Raw genomic sequence first — 27,076 nt, forward strand, 5'->3', positions numbered from 1 at the left:
CATTTGGAACATTCCGCCATCCTCCACCGTAGTGCTCCGACCGTGATGGAGTGTGCCGTCTTTCTGTTGGGACCAGTCCATTCCATCGTGGGGTCGGGGGGGAAGGGGGGTTTATGTGCGCGCGCATTGTGTGCACGGGCGCGCGTGAAATGGTCATCTCCGGTGCAAGCAACAACGACAGGATGATCCGACGCATCTTCCGCCACCGTAGGCGGTTCGCCTCTCACCGTGCGTTTTGCCGCGCCCGTGCACCTGCGCGTGACCCCCTGCGTCCCGTACGAACCAGTGCAAGCAACAACGACAGGATGATCCGACGCATCTTCCGCCACCGTAGGCGGTTCGCCTCTCACCGTGCGTTTTGCCGCGCCCGTGCACCTGCGCGTGACCCCCTGCGTCCCGTACGAACCAGCGCGCGCTATCATTATCCCAGCCAGGGGGCCACTTGTGCTCCCCGATTAGCTTGGTCCAGTGCATTGCTTGGCAACGGGCGGACGTGAATGTCAAAATTACACGCACAACAGATATGCCACTGCAATTACGCCTTTGCTTTTTTTTTAAAGAAGCCGTTTTTGAGGGCGATTGTGAAATGTATCATTATGAACGCCGCCGTTTTCGCGGAGCTCATCACTCCTGGGCTTGGCTTGGTGTCAACACCGAACGCTGAATATTATGCGAACGTTGCTGCCTCTGACAAATGACCGTCAGCTGTATTTGTGTGTATATATTGAACTTCTTTTGCACCGTACGTAGCTAACCGTGCTTATCGTATATATGTGCTGCTGGATGATGGCCTTCCTATGCTGACTATTTCCATATCTCGTGGTCCTCATTTTTGTGATCTAAAGTTCAAAACGAAGCTAATATACCCCTCTTCAAATAAGCAAAGGGGCGGTGCTCCTATCCATGTTGACGGCCCTGAGGCAACTGTGGAAATTCCACGATTCCATTCCGGGAATAGTGTATCCAGAGAATCACCGCATCATACTTGCCACAAACTGTCACTTTGTTTGAGTATATTTATTGTCCTTTAATTTCATGCGCAAGTTCATTGAAACAGCAACTCAATCACTTCCCGGGTAAAGTATTGGCATGCTTATAATCAGTGTGATATGCACATATACACATTTCATATAGTGTTTGTGCAAATATATATACAGTATATATATATGAGTGTAGAATTATGGGGAGCGGTAGTGTAGTCGTTATAACGTACTGCGAAACCGGCGATCTGGGTTCAACTCCCATTTTATGGCCTATAACAATGGCAAATATTTGACTGGTCCTGGGCCTGTCCTAGGCCAATGCAGTCTTAATTGAATACCTGGTGCAGTGTGTAAACATAAGTAATGGGCAGACAGAGGTTGCCAGGAATGGCCTCCGGCCACACCCACCGCATTGTGTGCCGTGCCGGCCTTAACAGGAGCTCGCTAAACACACTTGCTCCAATCTAGATTTGATCTAGATTTGAAGTTTTCGTGACTGCAGGGATCCATACTCTTAGGTATAAAATAAATTAAATCACGACGTTTCGGGCGCAACACAAGCGTCCGTCATCAGGTGGGACAACCACAGCAAGAAACAATTGCTGAATTGGGCAAAAGGGCTGCTGCAACAAGAAGCTGTATAGTCTGCTCAAGGCCGTACAGGGGGATCTTTGCCTTTATGCAAAATTGCAGAGTGAATTGTACCAAATTGGATGTGCAATGGGTTAATAAAGCAGCCCTCTAGAGAAAGCAGGGGTGCTGATCATCACGCCTGCAATTTGCATACGGGTACAAGGGACTATTAGCATGCATGCCAATCATGGCCAACAGTTGTGCTTCCATCTGCGGTGGGGACGTGGGGGTGCGTGCGGGGTTGGTGTGGAATTTGTCCGCATGAATTACCTTGCGATGCACGCATTTAATGAAGCATTATTCGTATACACGGCCAGGCGGAGGCATTAACCACACACGTTTCAAAACGCAGGCACATCAATGGTGCTCCAAGCCCGCGGCACCAACGCACGTCTAAAACATTCCCGATAATGCCGATGATGAATAAACGATTTGAAAATATTAGCGCAAATCCCGATCCGCCACTGTAAAAATTACGCCCAGTTATTTATTTATTTATGTATAATAATAATAACACACGTGTCGGCACGTGCGCTGCTTTGATGGCGGAACGCGAATTGTGTGGATGGGATCTGGTGGCAAGCAGAAAAAGAATCGGCCACGGGTATCCTTTTATTTTTTGTTACACGGGGCAAATAAATTCTGCCACGGGCACGTGACGACGAACAAAGAGCCTATCCACTGCGTCTCGTTACGGGGGGGGGGGGGGTATATGCAGAAAGCGCTTCTATGTGGGATTTATTTATTTTTATTGATTTCTCTTTTTTTTCCTCTTCTCACGGCTCGAATGCAATTATTTATCTGGGCAGTGTCTTCTTCCATCTCGACTGCCCCCCCCCCCCCACTAAGATTGGTCCTCTCGGCTCGTCTTGCCGCCAGCGTCCAATGAGGTTCGAGCCTTCGGGTCGGGCTTTCTTATTCCGTGCCTTCCCCCTTATTTATTTATTTATTCCTGCCTCCCTCCTCTCTCGCCTTGGCTCTCCATTCTCGCTAGCCGAAGTAGGTCAGCGCATCCCGTGAATACAAAGCAGCTGCCCGCCCGGCCGTTCTCCGAATGTGACCCCATCGCTGCCGCGCTTGCTCGCCCTCGAGCAGAGCTCGTCCGGAGTGATGGGCGTTGCTGGCCGGGTTCCGATTTGACGGAGGATCCGGGGGAAATCGCTGCCACCGCTGCCGCCGCTGCTGCCGCCGCTGCGGCCACTATCATCGACTGCCGCCGCTGCCTTGCCGCTCCCGGGAATTTTTAGAAAAGCGTTCGGGGAAAACGGCGATGCGCGTCGCGTCAAGGGTTACACTGCCATGGCTACCGCCGTCAGAGGCACTGTTGTCATTTAAATAAATATATAAGGAAATAAATAAGCTGAACAAAAAAAATATTCCCAACGAGGGCAGCGGTGCTAAGGGAGGATAAGCGCGATCGTGCGATTGTAGATGCATTTCCTGATGAAGGTCGCTGAAATCTAGGGATTCTGTAGTCTTTCAGCGCTCGTGAATTCGCATCGGTGATTCCTACGCGAGGGCTACTTGTCATTTTAAGCCCTGCGATTTTTTTTTTATTTTCTTTCCTTCCTTCCCACCCCTTAAACCTTCGTCTGCCTCCGCTGTAGCCTTATTGGAGCTCGCTGCTAAGAGCCAGCCATTTTCGACGTGCTTAGCGGCAAATCGAAGAGATGGGTGGGCGAGGGACTGCAATGCTCATCGGAGCGTCTTGAGAGAGTATTGCGCTAAAATTAGCAGGCGCGAGGTGGCACAGCGAAAAGCGCTGCGGGCGACGGAAAGGGAACCGCCGCTGCACGCGAAGGAACGCTTCAGTCTTTGCGCCAAGAATGGACCTCCCTTCGTTCGCGTGCTCGGTGAAGGCATCGCCGGACTGATCGTCTGCCATCGGTCGGACGGACGCAAGACAATGCCGCGGGCGGCGCGAGATTAAGCGATGCTGCTTGCCGCAGCGGCGAGGAATTTGAGGATAATTCCAGCAGTCGGGTGCGCGAGCGGAGACGGGAGGGGCGGTGAGCGGCGCTGGCGAGCGAGCAGCCGGGCGGCGTGGCGGCGGAGCGAGCGGACCACCGCCACCGCCACCGCCACCGCCGACACCGATCGCTCGGTGGCGCCTCGGCCCCGGGCGCCGGCGCGATGCTGGGGGAGGACCCGAGCAGCTGGTACTTCGCCGACGAGGAGGAGGACGACGAGGAGAGCTGGCGCGCGAGCTCCGTGAGCAAGGCCCGCTTCGTCCGCGCCGAGTCCGAGAGCGGCAAGGCCGGTGGCGGTGCCGGCGGTGCCGGCGCGAGGAACTGGCGGAGGGCGTCCGCCACTCAGCTGACGGTCTTCTCCAGCCTGACCGGCGTGATCGCGGCGCGACCCGCCGTGCAGGCCTCACGGAGGCAGCCCGAGGAGCGGCGGCGGAAGAGCTTCGCCGGGTCGCTGCTGCCTTACTGGAGCGGCGAGGAGGCGGTGGCGGCCTCGGCGGGCCACCAGCGCCGGGAGGAGAGGGAGGCCGCGGCGGCGGCGGTGACGGCGGCGGTGGGACGGCAGCAGGCGCCGCCGACGGCCCTGCCGGCAGCGGCGGCCTCCGTGTCCGGAGCGCTGCAGAAGTCTACGAGGTCACTGAGCCGGAGCGGCAGCAAGTCCGAGAAGCTGTCTGGGAGGGCATCGGTGGCCTTGGGGATGGGCGGCTTCGAGGACCGGGGGCCTTCCCGAGAGCAACAGCAGCAGAAAAATCAGCAGCATCAGCAATATCACAGTCAGCAGCAGCATCAGCAGCATAATCAGCAGCAGCAGCAGCAGCATAATCAGCAGCAGCATCATGGTGGAGCTGGATCGAGACCCACATCCAGGTATGGAGATTCAGAGGGCAGCAAGTCTGACGACGAGATCCTGGCCTGCAAGAGCAAGCGCAAGTGGAAGGCCAAGAGGCAGTCGTCCGAGTCGTGCGCTCGCGAGGGCATAGCCAGCATGGACCAGGACGTGATCCTCACCATGCTAAGCGACATCGAGAGCATGCTGTATTACCGCGTCTACGGTGAGTGGTTCTGTGTGTGTGCGTGCCTCGTGGCCAGCCCTGCCAAAAGCATGCAGACACAGTGCAGTGGTTGGTACACTACGCTGCGAACCTCGTGGTCCGAGTTCAATTCCCGCTCACGGCCAACATCCGTGACATATCTCTGAACCGGTGCTGGGCCTTGCTGAGATTAACTTAGCCTTACATGAGTACCTGGCACCACGTGTAAATATTTAGATAGGTCATGGGACTCCTCTAAGTCGACTCGGCCTCAAATGAGTGCCTGGTGCGGTGTGTAAACATTGCCACTGGGGAGATGAAGGCGGTCGGGCGTTGTTCCAGCCACACCACTTCCTCATTGCGCCGTGCCAACCTTAATAGGTGCCTGCTATCACCACATGCCACGACAGCCTGAAAAGGCGGGATATTATGGCATGAACAATATCTTACAAACCACAAAATCGGAAGAGAAGATAATTACGTGTAAATGCATTGCTGTGAGTGGTGTGTTATTATTTCTGCGCAACTAGAGGACAATCCTGGGATAAAACCAGGACAGGTAGCAAGCAGCCTGAGCTGCCACCACCCGTGTGTGTGTGTGTGTGGCCGGCAAAGCGATCGCTGCACACAGATCGCTTTGTGTAGGGGACCGAGCATCAATCCCTCCGGCTCCTTCCAGTACGTGCAAGGAGGCGGACTTCAAGAGCAATAATCTTGGCCTGTGAACAATCTTGGCTCATGAAAAACTGGGTCAAGCCCACGGCTTCGTTACATGCACCAGTGGGGGGAGGGGGGGGGATGGGGGGGGGGGTCGTTAGGCACGGTGACGATTCGCTTTTCGAGAGCGTCGATTAATTTTCTTGAATCTGGCTCGTGTTGTGGCTTTTTTTTTCCAGTCTCGTTTTCACCGTCTCGTTTGTTGTCATTTTTTCGGTCCTTTTTTTGTCTACTGTTTCTTTGCTCGACTGTCCTCAAAATGCCCCTTGCATATATTTTGCAGTAATGGTAAATCATAGATTCGCGGAATTTTTACACTGTGATGATACACCTCTGTGAGAATTGATGTTAATTGATGGTACGATGCTTTGTTACATTTCTAGTGGCTGCACTTATTAAATATTCCTAAAAACATCTATGCACAGGGTGTTGTACAGTATATACATATCATATGTGAACCCTGGAAAGCCTCACTGTGTACCAAGGCTCATCGTGCATAAAATCTTGCTATGGGGTGTTCGACTGATGCCATATTTTAATTCTACATACGTGTGCATAGAATTAAAACTAACTTCAGACAATCTCGACGCTGCATTTGCAGCGACGCAGTCGTGCCAAAGAATAATTCACGGCTCTTTGTTTTTAAATCCTTTATATTAAGTTCGCTTGCTTGCTTAGGACCGTGCAAATCTTTCGGTCGTTTTTTAACCCACTTCTAGTGATCCAATCGAGCTGACATTTTGCACACAGACTCGTTGTGCGTGACAATGCATTTTCGTGAAAAAAATTCCAAAATTTTACACTGTTTAGGGAAATTTTTTAAAATATTTAATTACCAATTGTTTAATGCTGCCAGACAATCATCTGACCCATAGGTGGCAGCCATCTCAAGCCAGAGGACGAGAGGACTCTAGCCGCCCCGATGCCACGCATATAAAGGATTTATAGTGAAAAACTTTGTTTTTACGGGTTAATTTTTTATCAATCCGCCCCCCTCTGCTGCACTACAAGAGCCCCTCCCTACGCCGGTTCGGTTGACCAGACTTCGTCGCGGTACCGATCCTGACATCACTCGCCACTGATGTTAGCCACGGCCGGGAATTGAGCTCAGGTTCACTGGCGGAAGGGCGCGGTCCACTTAACCACCCGCGCCTCGATGAGGTTTAAATTAGAACGGAGTACAACGTCTGCATTATTAATACGCATCGGTCGTTGGCAGATTATCGTCGGTGAACTATTTATTGCTGTCGCTTCGTGTTCGCTGGAGAAATTTCAATCCTGGACACGGCGGTGCGCTGGTGTCTCATGAGCACCGAAGGTTGTTGCTTGGCTACGTCCTTTTACTACATCCGGGGCACGTGATGCTCTTCTCCTTTGTGTGACGTCAAACGGATCACAAACTGCTCATTACGTTTTAACAATGAGCGCTCTGAAAAACCATGTAATTCTTCCGTTTTTTTCTAGTACCATTTTACAAAAATAGCACTTTTTTTTACACTAATTGCGATAGAGCTTTTATTCGGTGTACAATTTGCGTTGTTCCACTGCCGAAACACCGAGGGCCGCGTTGGATGCCGGGGAAATTATGAGAGAGAAACAAGATTTACCGAACGGGACGAACGTCTCAACGTGGGACCCTCCTCACAAAACAACAATTCTACTCGGTGAAGCTTCCCTGGGTAAACAATCGTAACCAATAAAATAACAAAACCACAGCATGGGGAGACTTTTTTTCCAGCAGTGGACACGTATATATGTTGAACTTCTTTAGCACCATATGTAGCCAACCGCACTCATCGTCGGTGCGGGACTTGTTCACGTAACGTTTCTCCCACCGCTACAAGGTCTCCCTCGCAAGGGAGGGTCACTTGGCTTCGCTCACTCGGCTCTCATGAGGACCGATTCACTGGACCCGATGTCTCTCTCTGCAGGGGAGAGCGTGGAGACCGAGTGGGAAAGAAACGTCAAGGACATCAACGATCTGAAGCAGGACCTGGAGGAGACCATGTCGAATCTGCGCGACACACAGGTTCCCCACAGGTAAAACAAAATCCTTTCTCCAAGTCCTCCATTTACAAAGCGACAGCCTCCCAACGAGTCCGTCGGAGGCTCCGTTTCAGGAGGGGTGTTGGGGGAGTCCTCCATTGAGAGCATTTCACCAATCCCAACTTCATTCAAGCATTGGGGCGTAACGCGCGGAGAAAACCCCCACGCGCACATGATGGGATAACAGCTATAGGTCCATCCAGATGTGTTTGTAAACTTAGATGCTGCACTGGCATCTCCTGGCTACTTGGCCGGGGGGAGGGGAGGCGGGGGGAAGCAGCAAATTGAAACCGACTTCATTTATATTTCAAGACATTTCGAATTGAAAGTACATCCATGCTCTGACGTGCATAAGGTCATTGGTGATTTCCTTCCACGGCCGTTGATTACACGTTTCTCAGTTGGGGCCCATGCTGTTTGTGAACAACCACGGTCGACTTCCCACAACTAAAAGTCACCGTCGGGGAATATCTAAATTCATCGTAGCAGTTATTCCAGCAAGATTTCTTCATTTTCTTCTTTCTTGCATTCGTCCCACTCGTGTGTCTCCTGCTCCTCTCCCTACACCCATTCCTGTCCTGGGCCATCTCCATCCACTCCACGGTCTCCCACATTCTGCTTCAGCACTTGGAACCACCTCTCTCTTAGCCCTGCCTCTCGGTCTCCGCCCTGGCGCTTCCATGTTCGTCATCTTTCTTGTTCCAACGTTATATTCCTCTCTTTTATAACACGTCCCAGCCGCGACGCTGTATTTTGCATGACCGAAGCAAGCGATAGAGGTGCAGCGCCGCAACTCCTTGCTCAGCCCACTGCTGACAGAAGAGCCTCCACAAAAAGGCATCACTCGAGGGAGAGGCCCTTAAAGAGGGAATTTCTGGCCTACTCTTCCACACTGGCCCGACGTCTTGGAAGAGTTGGGAGATCCACTCACACTTGTTAACCCGCCACAACACACGACCCGCCGATCGACTTAACTGCGGTGCACCCGTCTGCGCTGCTGGGTGGACAGGTTTCGGCGGGTGGTGTTCAAGAAACCTTGCCCCATTGTTTCGGCTGCCGCGCTGGCTGGGAAAGATCGACCCGGTCTGTAAGTTCAGCGTGCGATGGCCATTACATTGCGGTGGGGGCGGCAGTAGCGGCGGCATCAGCAGCCTCCCGGCAGCACAACTGGGGGTAGGGGGTGGCATTGGCAAGGAGCTATCGTGTCCGTGACATGATTCCCGTGTCGGAGTGTGCACAGTAGCCGTTGAGCACTCGAGTGTCGAGCGCGAACGATGGGCTCAATGGGCTTTCTCTCCCCTTTGCTTTTAAAGTCGACGCTGCGTTGGACGCGTTGTGCGATAAATTTATCTGAGCAGAGCGAAGGTTAAGTGAGCCCTCGATAGGATCGTAACCGTTGTTGTATCCTTATTATCGTTGCTATCTAAAACATTGAAAGCATATTTTATCGTTATCATAATCATTATCATTAGTCATGCATTATCATAATCATCAGCATTCTTCAAACCTTATCCAGCGTAATTCATCATTATTATCATTAAATATAAATCTACAAACATAAATCAGTTATAAATCAGAACAGTTATCATCTTTTAAATACATAATCATTATCATCATCATAATAATAATTACCATCAATCAAAAACCATCGTTATCATCATCAATCATCATTCGTGATCATCAATCATAAAATCATCATCAACTAAAAAAAAAACTCATTGACCAATAAAATGAAAACCGAAGCAAACCCAACTGAAAAACATAATTGGGTCAAGCCTCGGGTGGAGCACGGAAAACAGAGCCCAGCTGCTCCATTGCGCAGGCTCTAAGCAGCACGACCCGATGCTCCGTGCTTCGTCCAATCACAGGAGAGCCTTTCTTTTCCCTGGATGCGTCTCGTTGGAACTTAGCGGTGCCGTTTTAGCATCGCGCCAGAATCTGTGCTCCACCCTCTTAATCATCAGCCAGAGGCCTTGCTGCCTCTCCGGTGTGCACCTTGGCGTTCCCCGCATGTCCTGTTGACAGCGGCGGCGATGTTTCTCGAATCTTGGCTCCAAAGCGAATCGAGCTTCCCGGATTTCCATGTTGAATGCCCCAGTGTACGTGTGTGTGTGTACTGTGTTTGCTCCGCTAATAGCACTTGCCCCAAAAGTCCGTTAAGGGCTATGTGGGGGATCTTTGTCTTTGTGCTGTGTTTGTACAGCGACCGCACTTGTGTTTAGTTACCATTGTTGTCATCATCATAATCTTCCATGGTTTTGTTTGCCATCGTTATTATGATCAACCATTGCATTATAATCATCATTATCCATTGTCTTGTTCATCATAATTTATCCATTCACTGTCGTATCATAATCCTCGTTTGTCAGTCTTATTGACAACATCATCCATTGCCTTGTCATCATCATTTTAATAATCATTCATTGTCTTTTTCATCATCAGCATCAAATACATATTTTTCATCGTCTTATTGACTGCCATTAAAACATCCATGGCCTTATTATCGTCATCCTTTGTCTTATTCATTATCATCATACATTCATCAAAATGTATCATCTTCAATATCCTTGTCATGACTGTGGCTTCTATTTACAGTGCCCTCGGCAACAAGGCTTAGAGCGCTTACGCCGCAATATAACCCCGGCCACAATCGCAATCCAGCGTAGGCTTGCACAGCAAAAGATTAAAGCGACTTTTGTTGTTTTCATCTCTCGTTCATAAGGCGACACGTGCCACGGCCGCCGCATCGCGCCGTTATTAAATCGAAATTTCTTAAATAAAGGCTGACCTCTTGACCTTGGCGTGGCCCAGCCGTCCAGAATCAAGCAATCGGCTCAATTCGCTTAATTATTACACAGCTTCTGTGGCAAGCCGTTGACATTCACAATGCCTCCCCCTCCAGCCAGAACACACCGCACCTCCCACCCCCCCATGGCACACGCCTATTCATTGTATGATTTTGAAAGTGGGCTTATTACATGCGCCATGCTATTGTAAATGGTGCAATGGACATGCAATAATGGAGGGGGAAATTAGCCAATTTATCTGAATGGTTGGGATTTTTTTTCTCTATTCATGATTTCGACTTCATTAACGTTAACTTTATTTCACTTGCTTTCAACCGATGTCTGGTCAGTTCGGATTGGCTGAGCATGAGTACAAACACGTACAGATTATCCACTTGATTGTGCAGGTGATAACCACACACACACACCGCTGTTGATCGGCGTTAATTTATTTACTTTTGTACTCCAAGAAGGATGGCTTCCAGGAGGAAGCGGCCTGTGACTGAGAGATTGGGAATCCTTGGTTTGAATTAAAATAAAACTGTTGTAAGAGAACAACAATACAAAGTTATGACGCTCTAACAATAACAGTCTCTGCTCATTCAGCAAAGGCTTTAGCTGAGTCGGGATTTTCTGAGAAGTTTCCCTAGTTGGGATGTTTGGCCAGTTACGTTCTGTAGCGGTGTAACAATGCATTGATTCGTCCATTAATATTGATTTTCAAGCTCATGACATACGCACCAATCCGTGCATGTAATGACTAATTAGAACGTGTGTAAATTTCTGCACATAACATGCGAATATCACCGTCAGGATAATGGAGCAAACAAAACCGTGCAAGCGAGACACGACAATATCCAAGAGAAACAATACAAACGAGACTGTAAAAACGAGACCAAAAAAACTATTCTTGAATCCGATCGTGACCCTGAAATCAAATTTACTGGGGTGGCAATAGGCGAGGAAATGTTGAATTAATAATAATGAAACATCATTTTCGATAAGTTTTATAACATGTTTTCTTCGTCAAATCAGCTGATGGCTAAATCACTTGGAATGTGCCCGATCCTGACCCATCTCGGAGGCCAAGCTGGCTTTGGCCGGGAGTGCTTGGATGGGCGATCGCCGTGCATGACACAGGTGTTGTGGGCTGCTGCAGTGCTGGGTTGTCAGAAGAGGGCCGTGCGGCACAACCCATTTTTGTACCGCACTCCGCTCCAGTGTCTCTGTTCGGCACCTTCACGAACCAGCGATGGCCAGCGTCGTGCAGTCCGATCAAAGAACCCCCACAACCTCCACCGCCCGAGAGAGAGGCACTCGTGCAGCGGCGGATTTCCCCCCAAAAATGACTTCGTGTTACACGGACGTACAAATAATCGCCGTCGCTTTTCTGCTTCACGCATTAACCGCTGACTCGCTGTCCGCTCGCACTGCCCAGCTCGCTGAAGGCCGGCTTCGGCCCGACGGGACGGCCCCCGTGGGTGGACACCGCCTCCGAGCACCAGGGCAGCCCTCGCATGCAGGCCGGCGAGGCTCCGTCCCTGGGCACCGGTCGCTTCCCCGCGTCTTCCGCCTCCTCCTTAGCCACCGCCGGTAGCGGCGGGGCCGCGGGGCCTGGCCGACGGCCCCGGTCAGGCGTGACGGTGCCCGCGGACGGAGGAGGGCGCTGCTACGGCCGCGGGCCGCCGAGAGCCGCGGGCCGCGCCGGCCACGAAGCGCGGCCCGGCGCGTGCGAGCTGTTCTCGGAGGAGGACGACGAGGTGATGGACGAGGACGAGGAGGACGGGGAGGAGCTGGTGATCGAGTGCGACGACCTGGAGGTGTCGGGATACGCCAGCGACGGCGACCTGCTGGGGAAGAGCCTGTACAGGCGGCAGCGCACGAGCGGGTAACCTGCCCTCGATGGTCGTGTTGTGTTGTGACTGAGAGGTGGCCGGGTGGCTACAGGCTATCAGAGTGTGTGCTGAGCGTGCGCCGTTGGGTTTGATTACAGGCAGCCGCGCCCGTGATGTGATCAGGTTCTCAGGTGTAGCGAGTTGATAGTCTCACTGCAGCGACGGTGACTGTGCGTGCACACACACAGCCCTGATTAGCACGGTTGGCTACATGCGGTGCGACAAGATTTTCAACATACATGCATACATACACAAAAAAGGCATAAAATGTGGTTCTCTTAATTTGGTTGAATCCCAACTGCGAAATTAAAGATATATTGGTTTGATTGTCATGCGACAAACACTACTCTTTGTAGCAGGGCGGGTGGGAAAGTGGTGCCCCGACTGTGTGGACCAAAGGTCCTTTAATGGGGAACTCAGTGGTAGCTCAGTGGTGTCCACTTCCTTGGGCCGATCTCAAACACAAAAGGTCGCGCTGCTCTGAAAAGGATCCGATTGGATCCTGCGTCCCGTGACATGTCTGCCCATGGCATGATCGGAATAACTTTGGGGAAAACATTTTTTAATGAAAAATAAGAAAATATTAATCGACGATAAATGACTTTCATCTGTTAATCACTTAAAATGCCATGGAACCTAAGTGTGATTTATAAATACACGTGGAAACGCACAAAACATATCAGGGCCAACGTAGCAGAAGAGACAGGGGAGAATATAAAGGGAAGAAAGATGAACGGCAGAGTGACACGACCAAATCAGGGACAAAACAGCCCTTTATGAACAAAACACAATCATGCCCTTCATCTGCACATCATCTGGAACTCTACCACAACCACTTCTAATTTTACCCAAGCCTCAATTTATATGCCACCGTAGCCAATGAATAATCCCCAAGGGCTTTTGATAGAATAATGTTCTTTATTTACCCATGAAAGCATATATATATATGTATGTATTTATATGAAATCTCAAGATACTTTATCAAGAGCATCCTGATGAAAGTACGGCTTCATGTGGGAGGACATGGGAGTACCTGGAGACAACCCACCACACACACGAGGGGAGTAGCGGTCAGCACGTGTTCATTTCATTAGTCTTTGTTGATCTCAGTTCTGCAGGCATCTCACAGCCCAAGCATAGAGAACACCTGTATTCACAGACATATGCTGTATATAAGCACTAATCGGACTTAAAGCACTGCTTAGCTTTCACGATCTGATGAGATTGAGTGCATTCAGGGCGATTTGGTCAATGGCTAAATCGACTCCATTCCAGTTTGATTTTATAGTTTTAAAAAAGAGTTAAATTTTATTTTTGTTCAAATGGGCATTCAGGGCCATTCATGGCCCTCGACTAGAGGTGGCAATTCTACATTGCTATGGCAGGGACCAGCTTATACAGAGGACAACCACTGCTGATTTCCCATAAAGTGGCACTTAAGTAATCTACCCCAAAGGGTTGATGTCCAGAGTTAACCGTCAACTGGCATTTTAATTGACCGCCTTCCAATTGTGAGTAGCGTACTACGGCTCAGTGTCACTGAGCCGAATAATGATGAAGAATAATTAACATTGCAGTGATATAGCGGGTAGTAGAGGGCAGCGCAGCAAGCATCCAATGTTGTAGTGTATGTCTGAGCTCCCACGTCTATGCTCTCTGACATCATCAACTCACACTGACCAGTATTATAATGATTATTATGTTTAGTTGTATAAAGCATTATCGTTCCTGGTGAGTAATCACGGAAACGCTGTGAGGAAGCAGCCAAGGCAATGAGCCGGCACAATCAATTGCCCAAGCTCTGCAGTCCGCTGTGTATTGAGATGTTTTCAGTCACTTGGTGAGTGTGCATACCTGAATCCTGAATAGAGGTGAGGGCATGGTGACGCAGGTTAAAATTAACCCCCATTATCCGCATGGAGTTGGGAGGCAATAATCCAATAAGTGATTTGACAACGTGTTTGGCATGTGAACATCAAGTGATATTTCATTTTGGTTTGAATTGTAGACAGTTCAGCTGTCACCTCTTTTCGGGATTCATTATAAAAGCAACACGCTAATTAAATTTTTAGTAAACACTCAATGAATGTTTTTTTTTTAACCAAGTAAAAAATCTTTAACGGACAAAATAATATAAAACGTTTTATAACTTGCCCTTCCGCTTCCGAATTAGTATTTTTAATGCTGCATTGTCATTGTTTTCTTTCTGGGTCAAATTCATTTCTATGGAAGACGAAAAAAATATCCATTGTGAGAGAAAAGCACTGACAGGGAAATTCCATGGCCTACTCGGCAAACGACCGATGACAAATTCGATTTCCTTGAGCTGCCGGGGTGGTAATGGTTGGCACCGTCGACTTGCCATCCACTGGACGGCAGTTCGATTCCATCTCCAGGCACGGCAGTCTGAAAAAGTGGTGCAAGTTTCTGGAATCTTCCCCGCCTCTGTGCACTCAGCATTATGGTTGGTCGTACCACAGTTTAGTCGGTCGGCAGGTTGTGTGCGGTGGGATGGTAAACGGTGAATGTACAAACTACGTTCCAACACGTCTGGCCAGCGTGTAAGAGGAGACCAATTACCCTCTAAAACCCCCTCCAGTGGAGGCCCTTCCGCAGAGGCATACGCAAGCGATTGCAGGGCTGCACATTTCACTGTTCACATCATAGGGCTGTGACCATTCACCCGTGATTAGACGAATTACCACAATTGATGGTTATGATTCGATTGAAAAATCTTTTTTTTTCCCCCCTTACATCGGTGAAATTGTGTGGTTCCTTTTGTGGCTGCAGCCTTCACGTGGATCCATTACACACAACGTAAACAAATCGAAAATAATGCATTCTCACAAGCACGATTCAACGCAGGTATCTTGAGCTTCAAGGATTGGTTTCAATCGATGAATCCGTTGCATTGATGTTACACCCCTCCAACGTGGTACGTTTACTGTTCAACATCTGTTAATATGGCACGTGAATTCTACGCCTTCATCTTTGTACTTTGGCCTTTTTTATTTGATGGGACACGACTGCTTCCTTTGCCGATATCTTCTTGCAGTGGTCTCTCCACATCTCACAGTGTGTCGTCGTATCATTCAATTCGGGTGGCTCCAAGCTGCTACTGGCTCTATGAACATTTATGCTTTAACTCGCACAGATCTGTTTTATTCAGAGGGTGGTAGGTACCTTAATTAGCTGAAGCGGTTGTAAATATTGCACAGTTACGAAGCCACAATTTGATTTGCTGGCATTCCCGATGAAATGCCATCTTAAGCTGTCGTGACAGATTTGACAGGCGAAGCTGATTCATGATGCACTGCGCTAGATTGCAGAGGTAAAAAGGTAAAAGTGCAACCCTGCCATTGCTTGTTCATGCCACTGTTGGAGGAAGAGCCTCTACTCGACAGCATTTTGGCCTACTCTTCCATGCCTATCAGACTTCTTGGAAGATGTGGAAGTACCCAACGCCGGTCGATAAACCGTGGTGAACCCATTTACTCCGCTGGTTCGACATGCGGCACAGGAGATTTAATAAACCTGCAACATTGCCTCGACTGCCGCACCGGGAGATTGAATTTAACTGGCGACCTGTGGATTGCAAGTCCTGTTGTGCTGTTACAACCACGGCTGCGTCCAGAATGTAGAAGCAAGCCAAAAGAGCAAGCGAGCATTTGGAAGGCGCAACAGTGCGATGCTTCAGGGCGGTTAAGGGTGTAGCAGGTATGCGCTCTCATTAAAACATCTCGCTTGCTCTCCGGGCAACATGGTGGGGTGGCTGGTTGACTAATGAGATGACTAATTGGCCGAATTAATTTAATTTCTCCTGGTTTCCTGGTCTCCAGCTGTTTGCAGCAAATTGGCTCTTAACAGAAGTCCGGTCTTGCTCTCTACCCATGTGTTTTTTTTCCCCCTTCCTGTTCATTACACAGTACAAGTTAGTTTGTTTTCCAGACAGATCAAAAAGAAAAGGCGATTGTGGAATGTTGAGTTTGTTATCTAATTTTGGGAATTTTCTCAGAAGGATAAGAGTGCTCAAAAGCGAATAACTTTTTTTTTTAATCGGCAAACAGCACACCTCCGATTAGCACGAAATAAGTTCAACGTACATACTTACGAAACGAGCAGATTCAACTAAGCCATTCGCCAACCACCATGAGTGTTGGCCAGGTGACCTTTACATTCAAGGGCGACTGGTTCGAGCCCCTGTCTTGATCACGAATGAACATTATTCAGTGGTCACAGCGTCCATCCCTTCCAGAGGGGCTTTTGTTTCATGGCCCGTGGGCTGTTTTTGAACCTTGTGATGTTGCTCGGAATTACACCGAAAAATTGAAATTAGGGACACGTGGGTCAAGGGGACACGTGGGTCAAGGGGACACGTGGGTTAGTTCAGAGGCGTCTTTCTTATTGGCGCTTGGGAAACGTTTCCCGAAGGGTTGATGAGTGGCGGCTCAACGAGGAAACTCGCCCGAGAGGACCGTGAGCGATGGGCCGATGGCTTGGCGAGGCTTTCATCCGGCAGTGGAAGGACAATGGCTGAGGATGATGCTGTTTGCAATTTTTGTACCATTACCGGGGCCCAATTGACAAGGCAAAAAAACTGCAATAAATGCGTTTCAGAAGACAGCTTTTTTTAACCTCTTATGAACATGAGCTGTTATGCAAGGCAAGTTGTAAAGAGGTTGAAGTGATATATTTAGTAACAAGTATGTTCTTTGCCGAGATCAATTAAGACCAGGCTAAGTTAATCAAATATTGCCATATCAAACAAGGGCAACGACTTTGTTTGATATGATATTTTAAAAGAACAGCTAAGTGTGAAATAAAGACAGCATTACATCTGAGATGCTATGGAGCCGTCAGCTTCACTGTTCCACTGTGGCATGTTTCCATACGGCTGGTATCAGTTGGTTTCCATCGCATTGTGGTCCTTCAGCAGGGAATTCCATTGGCTATTTGAAAATTTGTTTCAAGCAGTTGGCAGACAAAGACCACGTTTTAGAGTAATTTCTTGAAGCTAAAATGAAGCGCCCAATTTTTTTTTACATTTATGTACGTGTAACAAATTCTATTGCAGGCGATGGGGCATTATTCAACAAAGGCGCTATGTGCATGTAACCCAGAAATTTAGAAAAAATGCAACGGTGACCACAAAAAAACCGAGAGGGGGGGGGGTACAGGGGGGGGGGGGAGTCGTGAAGAGAATCTCAATGCCGCGGATTTACAGACCGGCTCGGGCCCCACAGGAAGACGAATCTGCGTTCAAAATCTCGCACGCCAGTGAGGTTTTTTTCACCAAGAAAGAAAGCCATTGTTTAGGAAGCCGTGCGCCCTTTTTTTCACGCGTGGAACCTCCAGGCTCCTGGACAATGCGCCACTTATTGCCCCGCGCCACAAGAGCCTCCCGGTTTTTTTTTGTAAAACTTGCGAACAAGGGAATTATCCCTGCGCTGGTGCTGTGCGCTGGCTCCCAGCCAAAAAAAAAGCCTCCGCTCCAAAAACCTCTTCCTCCACCCCGCGCCTCATTGCTGATTCCCCTCCCACCCCACCCCCTTCTATGCAAATCGGAGTCACTCGGGGTAGCGAGAAATTGCCGCAGCGAGCGGTCATTTCCTTCCCAAAACTGGCCGGCCGCGTGGTTTGCGCGGCCACTTGTTAAGTCGAGACAGCCGTGGCAACCCACCCCCCCACGCCATCCACCCACCACCACCCTTCCACAAATCACCCTCCCACCACCCCCCCACCAATAACCCAGCCTGAGCACGCCGGCAGGGGCGGAACACGGTTGGCTTTGTGAGCGCGATGATGGTCGCCCGCTGGCACGAGACGCGTGGCACGTGTGCGCGGTGGGGGCGGGCAGCAGAGAAAGGGGGGTGATGGGGTAGGGGGTGATGGGGTAGGGAGTGGGGGCAATTATCCAGCCTTGCCCTTTGCGTGTGTGCGTGTGTGTGTTTTACGGTTGCCACTTTTGAGGTGGACAAAGAACCGGGACTTTTATCGGGAGGGATATAGCTCAATGCAGGACTATAAGAGAGCTGTTGAATGTAAATACAATGGACAAACATCTTATTTGAGTATTTTCCAGCACGGCCACCTCGAAGGAAGGATGATTGAGGGCAAACCGTAACAGGTGGTAACCGTAGTGTGCGTGTTTAGTTTTCGTTGGGTGTTGTGGCCTCGTGGTCAGCGTGCACTGGGCAATTGTTAAATTCTCAGCTGTGGCTCGCATCGCTGGCGAGTGATATCAGAACCAATTCTGGTCCTCCACGAGGTTGACTCGGCCTTAAATACCTGGGGCGGCGTGGATGAAATGGAGGCAAGTCACCGGAGTCCTCTGTGATCGGAAAATGCCGGATAGGCTGAAGGGAAAAATATACAAGACCATCGTCCGACCGGTGGCACTCTATGGATCCGAGTGCTGGCCAGCCACAACTGTACACGAACAAGCTCTCCACACCATGGAGATGAGGATGCTCAGATGGAGCCTCGGGCTCACTCGATGGGATTGTGTCAGGAACGAAGACGTTCGGAAGCGACTTGGTGTGGCTCCCATTGCGGACAAGATGCTTGAGGCAAGGCTTCGGTGGTACGGCCATGTGATGCGAAGTGAAGAGTCATCAGTGGCCAAGACTGCCGTGCGTATTGAGCCAGAGGGCCGCCGTCCACGCGGACGTCCGAAGAAGCGATGGATGGACCGAATAAAGGAAGACATGAAGACGGTCAACGCATCCCCTGAAGATGCCCTGGACCGAGCCAAATGGAGAAGACAATGCCGAAAAGCGGACCCTGCGCCACAGCGGGAACAACGCTAGGAAGAAGAAGGTGTAAAACAGTGGGTGTATTACGATGCGTCAATACACATCGAATCATGTACATCGCATGATACGTGCATTGAAACACGTTCAAGAATTGGACCTTTTTCACTTCGTAAATGTTGTACGTAATAGGTTTACGTGGGCCCGCCTCCAGCCACAAGAGGCATTTAACGCAATATAAAAATTAGTAAATATTTAAGTCGAATAACTTTGAATCCTGACAATTGAATCTATCTCAGAGGGGGGATACATTGGCTGCAGCAAAAGAATAAATTGTATTGTTCATGTCTTTACCATGTTCCCTCGCTCAACGCAGTAGCAGCAGGAGATGCGTTCCAAAAAAGGGTGCACAAGGGGAAGACAGTTGCCTAGCGAGTAGCGCACACAGTACACACACACAGTACACACACACACAGTACACACACAGTACACACAGTACACACACACACAGTACACACACAGTACACACAGTACACACACACAGTACACACACAGTACACACACAGTACACACACACACAGCACACACACAGTACACACACAGTACACATACACACAGTACACACACAGTACACACACACAGTACACACACACAGTACACACACAATACACACACACACATTGTCCCACGTCCCACCGCATAGCCGCATGTGGAGTGAATTCAAACCGAATATAGCGAATTCTGGGTAGAAATAGGTAAGGCGCACAAACGCGAAATCACACAAACTGAGCCCCCCTGCACGTGAGTTCGGGCTGGGTATCAAACTCGGCGCCTCCGGTTTGACACGCCACAACCCGCCACAATGAACTATTGAACGGAGATGGCAAAAAGAAAACCTGACAAACGAAACAACAAGAGCGGACAATTACAGATTATTGATTCGCATTGAAGTACGGAATCGTGACAATTAAATGCAGAGTAGGGAAGACCGGGGGGGGGGGGGGTAGCGGTGAATCATTACATGCCTCGTAAATGTGCGTCTATTTCGTCCGATAACATCAAACGAAACTGGGGGGGGGGGGGGGGGGGGGTGATGCACAAACAAAGAATTATATTTGTGTGGGTTAGCAGCTGTAGCAGCGAGGCCGAATTATACGGACACAGTCTCCCCCACAGTGCCACGGAGAGCGGTGCTCACGGCAGGACAGAGTGGCGCTCGATCCAGCGGTAACAGCTCGCGTGTCGCGACCACATCTGCACTGGGGGCCCACATTTCCCGTAACCTTGAGAGAGGGGGTGCGGGGTGAAACTGGCAATCGTCCTTATCAACCGCATTAAAAGTACAATCGTGGGGAAAACTGCGGATATGCTGGGCGATGCAAATGGAACGGCGGGGGGCGCATGTGGCGAACGCGATAAACTCAACAAATTGCGTGACAACGATAATAATTCTCGTTGAGTTTTCATTTATTCTCGTTTGATGAGCTATTGCAAATGTCTGACCTTTTGCAGTAATGAGGCAAATGCACGTAGACTATTCTCTGCCAGACAAGCATCATTTTTAATTCCTATATATTAAGTTCACTTGCTTGCTTGCTTGCTTACGACCGTGCAAATCTTTCGGTCGTTTTTTAACCCACTTCCCGTGATCCAATCGAGCTGACATTTTGCACACAGACTCGTTGTGCGTGACAATTTATTTTCGTGAAAATTTTTTCCCAAAGTTTTACACTTTTTAGGATAAATTAAATTATATTTAATTACCAATTGCTTAATGGTGGCAGGCAATCATCTGACCCATAGGTGGCAGCCATCTCAAGCCAGAGGACGAGAGGACTCTAGCCGCCACGCATATAAAGGATTTATAGTGAAAAACTTTGTTTTTACGGGTTACATTTTTTAATTAATTCACGGGCCCATATAGCAATCCGCTGCTGAATGACGACCTCACTTCCAGTCGCTGTGTCAGCAGTTTGACCATACTTCACCATGCTGGTCAGTGGGGGTGGGGGGGTTCAGGACAGGTTTCAGTATCACGCCTCACGTTTATCTGCGGCTGAAAATCAAACTCGCTTCACTGGAATCGTTGCACAGTGCACGAACCGTCATCATCATCCTCATGTAGTATTTATACCGCACCTCCCATTTGGAACAGAGCTCCATTGAGTACATCCACTGAATCGCCGTTTTTAAGCAATGTAACATCTTCATTAATAGCAATAGCAATGGCAATTATATACTCAGGAAAATCTCAATGAGCCTAGAAAAAATATATATTGCAGCGGGGTCCTGCATTCCAACGTTTGAGTATTAGCGTGGATGAGAGTTTGTCTCGTGAGAGGAAACTTCAGAACCCAGAATAAAACGAACCGACGCATACAACGGAGAGCGACACACGGCACCACCATCACCCGGCCACTTCTTGCAGCCACAAACCTATGATACCTGGACAGCCCACGTGGTCACACGTACAAGTACTCGCAAGGCTCAAGTGTGCTCAGCAGCCGTGATCCCCTAAGATGAGATCGAGGCAACTTTATGGGCAATTTGTTCAGAGGTATCTGACAAGCACATGGGCTATTTGCAAGTACACATTGTAGCTTTCCTTGCTTTGAATACGCGCGGACCACGCAAGGCGCTGATCCAGTGGTAGATTTCTATATTTACAGAGTTAAAGGTTATGCAATGCAGCTGAGGCGCACCTGTGAAGCACAGATTAACATCACACAAACCTCAAGCGATTCTTAGATTTAAGAAAACCATACATGGTTATATTTAAATATCAGATTGTATAATACAAATTCATGGGGAGTGGTTTTTGTTTTATCCATGTGGAAAATGTACATGCAATACATTATTTATATAAACATGCACACCCAGGTGTTATCGGGTGCTGCATGGCTATGTTGTGGACAGCAGAGGGCAGCGCAGGGGAAAATAAACCTAATTTACTATATTCACCTTTACCGAAGCAACCCTCCCCAGAGTGGTGAAGTACGGTCTACTAACATGCAGGGCAAGGCCAGACATTCATCCAGCAGTGGATTTGTTGTCCTTCCCCTGCACCTCCGATTAGCGTGGTTGGCTACGTACGGTGCAAAAGAAGTTCAACATACATACAAGAGGGCTGTTACATGGATGTGCATCTTGTCAATCGGCAATTCGATGCATTATCACGCATCTGGGTCAAAAATTTAACTCAAGAATTGAATAATTTTGCCCATCTCATTTGTATTTATCAGCATTTTCTCTCTCATTTGTATAATTTTTGTTCACTCGATTAGCAAAAAATGTTGCATTCTATCATTTGCAAATAATTTGTATAAATTGTAAACATTACATTCTCACACGCACGTGCATTGTAATAATTTATTTTAATTGGCGAATCCCATCCATGCGTAGTTAATGAGATAATTTTAAATAAACTATTGCACTTAGTGGCTGCTGGCTCATTCTGAGAAACCCTTTGACCACCCTTTGTTCACAAGAGAATTGCAGGTTCTGATTTCAGCTGCCAATTAACATGGTCGCACAGATGGGCAACAGATTTTATAAATCATTTAAAGCCAAGTGCACGGTGGTTAGAGTTAATTGATGAATTGTACAGCGTCTCCTGCATTATTATGTTAATTTTATCCGCAAACGTATCACGCGGGGAATTGGGGCACACCATTAGGAAGATGTTACCTCTCTCGCCTGGTATGCAGGATGTCATGGGTTCGATCCCGACACCTGTATATTTGGGGTTTGCGTGCCCCTCTCCCCGTGGGCGCGTGGAATTTTCCTCCGGGTCCTCCAGTTTTACCCTCCACTTTTAGAATCGTCACGCGTTTAGAATATGTGGCTGCTATACATTTCCACGTGATAAGCCAATTCGTTGAGCTGTCATTTGTGGCCAGGTCGCTTCTGAAAAAAAGGTATACAGTTCAGTGGGCCATACCCAGGTAAAATACAAATATAATAACATCGTTGCTCAAGTGCTGCTCTCTTTGTTGCCCATGTGAGCTTTGGCGGCCCTTTAAAGCGTCATCGGTTAGTCGATCGGCAGGTAGCGTGTGGTGGAGTAGACTGTGGGCACTTCCAACTCTTCGATGATGTCTGGCCAGTGTTGAAGAGAAGGACAAATGCCCTCTACTAGAGGGGCTCTCCAGAACTCCCTCTAACGGGAGGACCCTTCTGCCAGCAGTGGCGTGAGCAAGCAATCAGGGTGCTGCAAAAACTGTTAAAGCATAGTCATCAGCCATCGTTGTCATTGTCATCATTATCATCATATTGAGAAACCTATCATTGTCATCCGAAACAGAAGGAGGATATAGCTTTGTCGTCTGCATCATTATCATAATAAGCATTTTATGATAATCATAATATTCATGAGCATCATCAATATAATTATAGAGGCACATTTTACAATTGGCAGCAGCAGCATCAGAAGTATACGCATATTTGGCAATCTTAAACGTTACCCCTTGAAGATGCCACAATTTGTGGAATAGAGCCTCGCAAAGAATATTTGCCAATATCCTGCGAGTGTAATTTTGCAACCAGCAGTAAACAGCGTTGGTCGATACCTCCCTCTGCGTGCGCGATCGCGCGGTCCGCTCGCGCTGCCTGTTGACCGTCGCGTTGGGCGGCATGTGTGCGTGTGACAGGTACTTGACGGACGGCGGATCGGGATTTTCCAGCCACAAGCTGAGCCTCTTTCAACCGGGCCCCCAAGCGCGATCCAAGGTCCCGCGGGTCACGTCCCTCACCCCGGGAGAAGGAGACAGGCAAGGCCCCACACCCCAGCTCACATCGCCTAGCCCACACCTCGCCCCTTCCCATCTGTCGCACGCCCCGCATGGCACTCTGCCCCAAACACAAAGATCCCCACCCCCCCCCCCGTGTGGCCTTTTGCAGGCTGTCGGGCCAAGTGCTCTAAGTGAGCACCTGCCAAGTCTGACACGGCGAAGGATGGGGTGGTGTGGAGAGCTCCACGCCCGGCCGTTTTTATCTCCCCAGTGCTGACTATTTATGGCCTGCATCAAGTACTCATTTAAGGTTGAGTTAACCTAGGGGAGGTCCAGTGCCGATTTTGAAATGACTCGACAACTGATGTTAGCCACGACCGGCAATCGAACGCAGGTGGCCTGGGTTCGTAGTGGAGTACACTGGCTAAGGCACTACCACTCCCCACTTTATTCCACAACCCCCCACCCCCCCACACACTGCCGCGCCTCCAACTCTCCACAGTTTGTGTTGCCTTCTCTACCGCCACCGTTCTGCCACCAAGTGGCAGAAACTGTGAGCAGTCTTAATTTTGCAATGTTATTGATTGGTTTGACTTGAGAGGAGTCTTGGGAAAACAACAACAACCACGTGGCCATATATAAATCTAACCCATGCAAGCATCACTTGAAGACTTTATAATCAACTGTATAATCAATCTCCCCATGTGCAATGCACCAAATAATCCAGGTTTTTAATGCACTGAATCTGACTACTCTCAATGACAGCCACCTACTTCCTGGACAATGAGATTTTAATAATCATATTGTAGGCTATGAATTATTGTCAAGACACCCACTCCATTGCTGAGTGTGCGTGTGTGTGTGTTTCTCACGAGAGTGGCACGCAGATGTCACCACTGAGCAAGGGCATTGGAACACAGAGAATGGGGCTCTGTGATTGGTCGAATCGGCGGTAACGGAATTACGGCACGGGACACAGAATGGCATCGTCGTCATCGCAAGTTGTAACGCCGGCATCGTGTGTGTAGTTTTGAAATTGGGAATGTTGTTAACGCATCAGGTTGGTGCGATTACTCGAAGGAGCCTGTGCTATTGTTTTACACAATTGTTTCCTCCAATTGACTTGCATTATTTCTGTAATCATGTTACCGACACGTCGCCCATATGCTGTTTATGTTTCTCCAAACAGTTTTGTAATGGGGGTGGTGGGGGATGGTGGGGGGGAGATGGTGGGGGGTGGAGGTTGCCACCTCTTTAGATCCAATATCACAGGAACATATCATGGGAAGAACAATATCTAAGAAATACCCGAAGAGGTGGAAACGACATGTGAATGCAATTTCTTGAGTATTAATATTACGCGAAGGACGTCCGGCATGCAATGGCGGAGCCAGGATTTCAGGTAGGGGGGGGGGCAACCTCTCCAGCAATGAAAAATGATAGGAGTTGTTAGTAATTAAGGACTTGTCTCTTGCTTTTTATTTGACGCGTTTGCGGCGATGACGCAGCCATCGATCGAGGGTCGAATTCGAACCGCGTTGTGTGATCGGCATCGCGCTCGCTGAAGGTGTTGATGCCTTCAGGGAAGTCGTGTAGTGTAGACGCAACTGCGCACAATTCTGTGAGTCACTTATAACTGCTTTGTCGTTACTTATTGCCAATTATGGACCCAGACTATTGTCCTATCATCTCATAGAGTCCCTGGCACGTAATAATTTGCTACACAGTGGCAGTGGGGGTCGCAACATGCTGATTTATTACTAATAAACCCCAATGATCCGATCAAAATTAGGGATTTCAATTGGGGGGCACGTGCCACCCCCCCCCCCCGGCATGGGGCGACCTTCATCCGGCAGTGGCTCGACCAGGGTGTCGGCAACCTGTGGCTCCGGAGCCTCACACGGCTCTTTAAGGATCGCTCCGTGACAGTTATATATTTATTAAGGAGACCTCAATGTCTCGTACTCACCGCAGTGCATTTGCAGCTCTTGAAATATTGAGGTTTTTTCTTTTCGAATAAAAAATAAAGTCTTTTCTTGTTACTTAGATTGCTGACCCATGGGCTAGACAATAGTTAACCATGAAACCATGATGCTGACGATGATCAATGCTAACTCTATATAATTGGTTTTATCACGGTTGACAAAAGAGGGTTTCAACTCCACCGTGAATGGTGAATTCTGTGAGAAATCGATTGGGAGTAATTATTCCCTTCAATGTGCAATGAATCATCCCGGTACAGCTGCTACGTGGCTCATTATTACAGGTCGAAATTTAATATCACTAAACATACATTTTCTTCTTAGAACTGTACAATTTGCATCTATGTATATACGTTGAACTTATTTTGCACCGTACATAGTCAACCGTGCAAATCGGATGGTGCTGTCATTTAAAAATAAGAATCTAGAATTGGTATCCTTAATCTAAAGACCTATTTGAGACCAAATCTCACAATCTCAGCAGAGCTTGGAAGCCAAGCAGGCCAGAGCCTAAATAGTGCTTTGATGGGCGATCACTGTCAATAACAGGGATTATAGCCTCTGGAAAGCAGCAGCAGTAGCAGCAGGCTGTAGTGAGGTCAAATCCATTGTTGTCCATTACTTCTACTCTCCTAATCTATGTTCCCCGCCTTCACCAACCAGCACTATCTGGTGTGGTGAAGTATGGTCAAACCACCAAACACGACCTGCATGGCATGCGGAGGTCCTCATCATCCAGCGGCGGATTCACACAGTGCTGTACGTGTCACATGACGTCCGGCGTCGATTCCGAATCTTTTTTTCAAGGGTGACCTGAGGTAATGTGCAGGAAATAACACGGGGTTTGTTGTTGTTGTAGTTAGCCACGTGGCTGCCCATAGAACACTTCACTGCTGTCGTCATTAACAAACGCAGCCCTGTAACTGCAAAACATGCAACGAGCTCGTGTTACAGGGAGCGGGATTTCTTCTCCGCTGCCACGAAACGTGGTCGCTGAAGTGATATTTCCCGGCTGGCCATGTTGGCAGTGTCGCGTGCGGTGCTCGGGGAGGGGGCGGGGGGGTGGGTGGCAGGGGACGCACGTCTGAGCGCGTTCGTGCGGGTGCCTCGGCGCGTACGAATGCGTAGGGCGGTGTGTCGGCGGTGTGTGTGTGTGCCAGTGTTTTGGTGTGCACGTGTATGCGTGCGTATATTCGTGCACGTGACCGTTCGATTCGTGTTCACGGACAGCCGTGGCGCCGCGGCTCGCTGCAGCGCGCTGCGCGCCGGACAACCCGAGTTTGATTCCCGCTCATGACCAATAGCAGTGGCGAATATTTGACCTGGTCCTGGGCCTACCCTTTGGTCGACTCGCCCTGGCACAGCATGTAAACATCGCCACTGGGAAGAGAAATGCAGCCGGTCGTGGTGCTGGCCACCCACCCCCTCATAGGTGCTCGCTAACAGCACTTGACCCAACAGTCTGTGAACAGCTACGCGGCGCGATCTTTATCCTTGCTAGTTGGTACACACTTGGGTGTGTGTGTGTGCGCGAGCTCGTTCTCACTCTTGCTG

General features: G+C 49.1%; 1 protein-coding gene across 1 annotated transcript in view; it reads left to right on the forward strand.

Moving 5' to 3' along the window:
• The first annotated feature begins 2,596 nt into the window (after positions 1–2,596).
• Positions 2,597–27,076, forward strand: part of LOC133351465 (neuron navigator 2-like) — a 67,887-nt gene continuing 43,407 nt past the window's right edge. Inside the window, 4 exon segments of the mRNA XM_061566697.1 lie at positions 2,597–4,635; positions 7,263–7,371; positions 11,602–12,051; positions 23,460–23,579. Of these exon segments, the coding sequence (XP_061422681.1) occupies positions 3,750–4,635; positions 7,263–7,371; positions 11,602–12,051; positions 23,460–23,579 (1,565 nt within the window). The 5' untranslated portion in view covers positions 2,597–3,749.

Source organism: Lethenteron reissneri, chromosome 37 (assembly GCF_015708825.2).
Source record: "Lethenteron reissneri isolate LAM-NWPU_2019-01 chromosome 37, ASM1570882v1, whole genome shotgun sequence".
Taxonomy (NCBI): domain Eukaryota; kingdom Metazoa; phylum Chordata; class Hyperoartia; order Petromyzontiformes; family Petromyzontidae; genus Lethenteron; species Lethenteron reissneri.